The sequence below is a fragment of the Rhagoletis zephyria genome, unplaced genomic scaffold (genome assembly GCF_001687245.7).
Source record: "Rhagoletis zephyria isolate East Lansing unplaced genomic scaffold, Rhagoletis_zephyria_1.1 Rzeph_scaffold_00172, whole genome shotgun sequence".
Taxonomy (NCBI): domain Eukaryota; kingdom Metazoa; phylum Arthropoda; class Insecta; order Diptera; family Tephritidae; genus Rhagoletis; species Rhagoletis zephyria.
This window is the reverse complement of record NW_016157256.1, coordinates 285,720-293,498: the sequence shown is the minus strand read 5'-3', so window position 1 is coordinate 293,498 and position 7,779 is coordinate 285,720. Positions and strand designations below refer to the sequence as shown.

At 33.7% G+C, this 7,779-nt stretch overlaps 1 protein-coding gene across 2 annotated transcripts in view; it reads right to left on the bottom strand.

Annotated features, from left to right (window-relative positions):
• LOC108356428 (putative sodium-coupled neutral amino acid transporter 11) overlaps positions 1–7,779 on the bottom strand; it is a 373,427-nt gene that overhangs the window by 87,275 nt on the left and 278,373 nt on the right. For both annotated transcript variants that reach the window (XM_017607541.1, XM_017607548.1), the window contains 2 exons: positions 6,856–6,968; positions 6,606–6,797 (listed from right to left, as the gene is read on the bottom strand). In XM_017607541.1, coding sequence (XP_017463030.1) covers positions 6,606–6,797; positions 6,856–6,968 — 305 coding nt within the window. The remainder of the gene's footprint in view (positions 1–6,605; positions 6,798–6,855; positions 6,969–7,779) is intronic.

The window sequence follows — 7,779 nt, the reverse complement described above, 5'->3', positions numbered from 1 at the left end:
TACATTGCATTTGAGTATGGAGAGGCAACTATCTGGAAGTATTTTACATAAAAAATTTACTAAGTATTGCCCGGTTTGTAGTTGCAGTTAAAGAAAACACATGAAAAGGCACGATTTTTTTTTTAATTCGAAAAAATGTAAATATTTCAAAAACGGTGACACTTTTACCTGAAAATTTTTTGTTTATCAGGGAGCTCACCCCCCCACCTCCCTTCCCCTAAAGTTTGGTACGTTACTTCTGGGACACCCTGTATACATTGCATATTTAAAGTACTCCATATAGCAATGAACATTTTTTCTGAATTTTCCATTTTTAAAACACCAATGGTAACCAATAACAAACGAAGCATCAACTTTGTTTCTGATGCGCTGATTGCGCCAGCGATGCGTTTCGATAAATTTTCGGATGCGTTTTGGTAAAGTATACTCCGTCAACATTTTGTAGTTCGGCGTTATGGATCATTATGCTTTGTACGTATGCAAAGCATTTGACGTTTTGGAAGTCAGCCAGATTTTGCGGAAGATTTACGGGCCTTTACGCGTTGGCGACGGCGAGTACCGCAGACGATGGAACGATGAGCTGTATGAGCTTTACAACGATATGGACATAGTGCAGCGAATTAAAATACAGCGGCTCCGCTGGCTTGGTCATGTCGGTCGAATGGACACTGACGCTCCAGCTCTGAAAGTATTCAACTCGGAACCCGCTGGTGGTAGCAGAGGAAGAGGGAGGCCCCCACTGCGATAGAAAGATCAGGTGGAGAAGGACTTGGCTTCACTTGGCGTCAGTTGTCACAGAGGAGAAACGACTGGCTTGCTTTGCTGAACTCGGCAAAAATCGCTTAGGCGGTTACAGCGCCAAAAAAGAAGAAGAAGAAGAAGTTTCATTGTACATATTTTGAAGGAAACGATGGATTCTATTGCATTTGCAATTATAGCGCGCTATGGAAATGATTTGACAAAGATATGCGAAGCTGTCGGGCATAGTAACCATGGGCGCATCTATGTCAGCTTCTGGTTGAATTGTTGAACCACAAGCCAGAACTTCCGCTATGCCTGAACAACTGGTTGTCAATCCAGTTAATGCAATAACAGCTTCTTCCAAGCCATTGAAAACCACCTGTTGTGCTTGCTTCTGCCTTCGGCCGCGCTTAGAGATTATAACCCTTACTAAGTAGAATTCTCCTTTGTGTTGCCGGAGAAGAGGGGCTTCCGCATGTCAAAGGCATACAACATTTATTGTGCATATAACTCCGGCTATGCCATCCACAGTATTTTTGCAGAACCCACAATGAAATTTAAAAAAAAATGCACAGTGCGAACCAAATTTATTAATAAACTAATGCTCGGAAATTTGAAACATTTCTTTTAAATAAAAGTTGAATCCTTTGGTTACACGTGCATGTTAAAGTTTTTAGATTCGGGTTATGCGTTTGGACACATTAACGGAAAATCATTGTAGCAATTACTAAAACGGACCTAAGATTCTCGATGAGGGGCAAAAAACATTCTTGTTTTATATATAAATCAGTGGATAAAAATATGCGTATATTCGAACGGCAAATTTATCTGTTTAAAAGAACACCACTAATATTTCCTGCCAACACATATCGATTTAAATCTTTTATTTCGCTTCCGACACAGAATAGTTTTTGTGAAAAATTACGCAAAAAAGCTGTCAATTTCTTGCTGGTTCATTTTTAGGTATGCCATTGTTACGAATGTCGAAAGTTCGAACATACGATTCGTAACAAAATCCGAATACGAAACAGTTGTAGAATAGGGGTGGTAGTGTTTGGCGGCTTTTGCAAATTTTGAAGTTAAAACAAATATATTCAACAATTTTTATTGAGCTTGAGGCCGTTTTTAATGAAAAATTTATTGTGGAAGAGCAACAATAATTTGAAAAAATTTTAGAAGTGATAGCTATTTCGGAAATCACCACATTTTCTCAACAGACTTCTGCCAGTTGCCAACGCATTCTGCTGAGTTCGCCTTGTGAATTCTTGTTGCTTTTTCCACTATTTCATTTGTTAAGCCAACTACAATCAAGCGCAGCTATACCGCTGCAATTCACACTTGATCATGTGGTTGTTGGTTTTGTTGGTTTTTGTTAATATTTCCATTATAGGAATGTTTAACTTTTTATTGGTGTGCTCGTCCTTAAGTTATTTCTCAGCAAAAAATCGGTAATCGCTTTTAGTGGTAACGTGTTCTAGAACGCATAGCGTTATAATGCCTTCGAATTTTTTCGCTTCTTTTAGGCATTGCCGGTAATGCAAAGTAGAATGTCCTACAATATTTTATTTATTTCTCTTCTTTGTTTCATTTCGGGTTATGCAAAGTAGAATGTAATATATTATTTCTTTTTTAATTCGCTCATTTGCTTCATTTCGGGGAATGCAAAGTAGAATGTCCTACAATATTTTATTTATTTCTCTTCTTTGTTTCATTTCGGGTTATGCAAAGTAGAATGTAATATATTATTTCTTTTTTAATTCGCTCATTTGCTTCATTTCGGGGAATGCAAAGTAGAATGTCCTACAATATTTTATTTGTTTCGCTTCTTTGCTTCCGTTCAGGTACAATATTTTTTTTTTCGCTCCTTTGCTTCATTTCGGAGAAGAATATAATGAATATGTAAAAATTCTTTTCCTACCGTTACTTTCTGTGGAAATTTGTCTCGCATAAAAATCATGTTTGGCTTTGTGCAATTTGCAGCGAAGTTGAAGTCAGTGAATGAAGTGAAGTACAAGAGTGAGGAAGTGCATTTTTAAGCTTAATTAAATATGCATGTATGTTAGGGCGGGTCAATTTTTTTTTTCGACATCGTTCCTAGCAGATTCGTATTCTACATAAAATTCTAAGAAAAAAAGCCCTTTAGACCATAGCTCTAAAATCAATTTCGAGCCTGCGCAATTTTAAAAGAAAATATTTTTATTAATACTAAGTCCATAATCAGATTAATATTTACTAAAGTGTTAGGAATATTTTTTTTTTGGAATAAAGAGTTGTGCTCGGGAGTTTTGTGATACGAAAAATTAATTTCTGATATCTATTTTTAATTTAAAGGACCGTAAGATGGCGCTTCAAAGCAAATCTACTATATATTTGTGGAAGTATGTATGTGTGTATGCACCAGGTTGCAGCCTGAACGGATGTACCGAATCGAATAAAATTTTGCCAAAGTATTGCCATGACTCCTGGACCTATAATAGGGTAAAAAAATTGAAACTCGCCAAGGGGGGGGAGGGGGATGAGGGATACCTCCCATAGTGAAAATTTTTAATCAGCTCTAACTTCGGAATTATAGTCACATGAACTCGAAATTTGAAATGCACAGATACCTATGGTAGGTGCTTATGGAAAGATATACATATGTATATAAATGAGTTTGTAAAAAGGGGCGTGGCACATCTTATAGGTGTGGAATCTTTTATCAGCTATAACAGCAGGCAGTATTAGTGATCTCATTGTATTGCATTTTGAAGATTTGTTATAATTGATCAAAATTAAATTCAAATAAATTATAGATGATATGAAGTTCACCGGGTCATCTTCTAGTCTTTAATATATACTCAGTTAATATACGGATTAATATTTACTAAAGTGTTACGAACGTTATTTTTTTAATACAATAAGAAAAAAATAACTATAATTTAAAGGAGTGACACACAATGGCTAGAGTCGTCGCATGTGTGTATTCTTTGATATACATATATATGGGCCGTTCTTACGGTTTATATATTTTTCATCCACTCGCTTATTCCTTACCGAAAATTTTAAATAAAAATTTACCAAGTTTTAACCGCTGATACAGTACAGGTAGCAGTTTAAAATGGGTAACTGGGTAAACTTAATAAAGAAAACATATTCTCTGGCTAAATTAATAAGCCTGCCCGGATAACATAAAATCCCAAGCTTGATAAACATTTGGTGTTATAAAAGTTTTATAAAGCTCTACTTGTAATTAGGAAAAATGCCGAAAAAAATTATAAAATTGATTCATTGATTGATTGATTGATAAAAATAGAGAGTGAGTTATGGCTATGACAATAGAAACTAGAAAAAAGATACCTCGTGTTGAAAGCAAAAAGGATCTAAAACCAAAAAAAAAAATAAATACATTGTTAATCATAAAAAAATTTATGATTCGAAAAATAATTTTAAAATATTGTAAATTTTTTTTTGGTTTTTTAAAGTTAAGGGTAAATAAACCCTTAAACTTACAGTAACGAACAAAAGTATTGGCACAGTAAATTTTACGCAATATAGGCAAAGTATTTTTTAGAAAAATTCCAAGTATGCAGTTTAATAATCCATTCAATTTTAGTTTATCAAAGTGCAGGTTTGAAGTTGCTTGAAAATCTGAATATAAAATTGCAAATTAGTATGCAGATTTATTGAATTTTCCTGAGTTTTTCACAAAGTTTACACATTTGATTTTTATGTGTTTTAGTGTAGTATGAACTATGTTTTTATAAAAAATTATCGGAAATAAATTAAAAATTTTGCATATATGTAATGCGAAAATTTACTGTGCCAAAACTTTTGTTCGACACTGTACATATAAAAAAATACATACAGTAACTTCTCCCGTTACAATAGTAAAAAATATGTAATTTGCTTTGTAGTGCAATCTTGCGGTTCTTTAAATAAAAAATAGATATCAGAAATTAATTTTTCGTATCAATAAGCTCCCAAGCACAGGTTTGTATTAAAAAAAATATATCCGTAACACTTTATTAAATATTAATCTGCATATTTTATCAATTCGTCGGAATATGTTTTTATGTATGTTACCGCGTAACTTTGGACTACGTTATCCGTTTTCTATAATTCTTTTTGAAAGGAAAGGTGGTTCCTCAGAGGTAGTCTCCTACTAATTGAGTGTAGATCCGATAATTGGGCCATGAAGAAAATAACGGTACTTTTAAATTTGTATATGAGAATTGAAGTCGGTTTTGTTTTTTTGTTTAAATTTTACTCCAGTGTCCACAGCTTCTATAAAAGAGTCGTAGGCCATATTTTTTTGTTAGTTCAATTGTGGAACATTTGTATGAACTGCTTCGGCTAATACTTCGGCTTTTGTTCTCTTTTTATATCGAGGCTGAGTGCATTGTTCGATGGGGTGATATCATTGCCAAACATGATAGTACTTTGTTTGCCATCAATAAACACTAACTTGACGGAGTTACAGTATTCCACATTGATGCGAGCCTCAAAAGTTTTGAACAATATTTGCGAGTATGGCTTTTAGTTTTTACCGCTCAGGTAGGTGGCAGGCCTATAGAGAATATTTCTTAATCAATAATTTTTCAAATACTTTTCGCTCGACACCTATATTATAATACATACTTTATCTTATTAACTTAATTGAATTAAATTTTCGAAATTGGTGGCAACTCGACTCAAAAATATTTTCAGTAGTAAGCCTTCTTAAACCCTTTTAATTTGATACCCATATTGCAATATTTAATTTATCTTATCAATTTTATTTAACTAAATTTTGAAACAGGTGGCAACCCCCCTCAAAAATATTTTTGCCTGTAAGCCTTCATAACCTCTTTCTTTTGACACCCATATTGCAATATCTAATTTATGTAATTAATTTACTTATATTGGGATTTTTAAACAGGTGGCAACTCTCTATTTTTTCTGGTTTTAACAATCCGGATATTATAAAAAACAAACCAAAAAAATAAAAATATTCAAATCGGTCAAGCTGTTTTCAAGTCTTAGCGAGGCTAACGGACAGCAATCCAATTTTATACATATATAAGATATCTTCTTTTAAAAATGCGCAGGCTCGAAATTGACTTTAGAGCTATGGTCTGGAGGAATTTTTTTCTTATAATTTTATGAAGAATCCGAATATGCTAGGAACAATGTCGAAAAAAATCTATCCATACAAATTGACCCGCCCTAATGTATGTACATACCGATTTTTAAGTAAAATCTAAGTACCTAAATACATACATACATACATATGTATGTATAAAAACTGATTTATAAAAATATTAATTACATAGTTTTAATCTTTTAAGACGTTTACTGTTTTCAATTTAATATAACATTAAATTTCTCTGTTAGTTTCTCTGTTAGGCATTCTTTGCTCGCTTCTCTGGATTCTGTTTATCCATGCGTTCTCTCTTCGTTTGAAGGTAGTGCTGCGGGTAAGGGCTTACCGCCAATGACATGCCCATGTTAAAATAAGGCCTTCTTGAAGCGAAAGGATAAGCGATTCCCATCGCCTAGCTCGTTTCCACTTTCGTTTCTGTGGTAATCCGGTTTTTTGCTGGGTTGTTTTTGTTATTTTATGGCCTTATAACAATTATATTTTTTTAAGTAAATGTATATGAATATAAATAGTTTGTGATGAGTAGCGAAGGTTGCCCTTCCAAATTATTAAGAAAAGTTATCTTACGTAAAGTGAAGATAATCGAGATGTCTTTTGAATCCTTTCATAGAATATTTTTATTTCAAATCACTTGGTTATAATGACAGAATGGGAATTTGAAGAAAAATGTGATTAACATCGCCTTCAGGGTTAAACCTTAACCAAGCTCACCATGTAATAAGAAATACTTTTCGCAGCTACATACATTTAATTCCAATACGGATCCTAAACAATCTGTTAGTGGTGAAATGATAAATGCACTGAGAACTATAGCCAAGGTGATGTTTCTTGAATACTCATCGATGTCAGCGCCCTTCTCCAGATTGGGGTCTTTGTCCAAAGTCAACTCGCTGATAGGTTCTTTTAATACAAAGCGATGAATTAAAGCTCGTACAATCTAAAAGGTTAAAAGCTTGGGTATTGGTGAATGGTTTATTAAAATTGGAGTAACCAACCTCTCGAGAAACAAAGCACTCTATGGGGAATGTCAATAAAATTGAAACGGAGAAAAGCACTCGCGAAAAATTCATTAGATCATCATTCCAGCAGTAGTTCTCCAATAAATCTCCTGAAAGTGAAAAGAAACAAAAGCGCAGTTCGCGATTAGCTTGTTTTATAATTAATTATTAATTGAAATTAATTTTATCTTAATAAATTTAATCTAGATAGACTCTGGCAACCTCAAAACTCTCGCAATGTGCCCTTTAAATTTTGTACGAAAAATGTTTCGAAAACAATACCTACGATCAGTGTTGCATTTTGGTACTTTTGGAGCTAGATTTAGCTCTTTATTTTTCTATTTAGCTCCGAAAATTGGGCTTTAGCTCCTAGCTCTTTCTTTAGTTCTTTTCAAAATTATCTAGAAATTTTTTAGCTCCAGAAAGTTTTAATCGTATATTAAAATCAAATTAACCACCTCTTTGAGGTAAAATTTTCGAGTGACGAAAGCTGAACTAGAAACGCAAAATTTATGATATCAATTTCGAGACGAAAATTATACGCATTTTTTAACTGACTTTGAAACGTAAAGAAAATCTTTTTTATTCATAAGAATCGTTGCAAAAGTTCTGTTTTTATACCCGAGCGCACTTGTGCACAAGGGTATTATAACTTTGTTCACATAACGGTTGTTTGTAACAGGCAAAGCGAATCGAGATAGATATAGACAAATGTCCGTCCGTCCGTCTGTGCACACGATAACTCGAGTAAAAATTGAGATATCTTAACGAAACTTGGTACGTGAACTTCTTTTGGGCGTAGGACGGACGGTATTGAAAATGGGCGAAATCGGACAATAACCACGCCTACCTCCCATATAACGGTAATTTTAAGAAATACGAAAACTGCGATATTTTAGTAACTACTGAAGATAATTCACT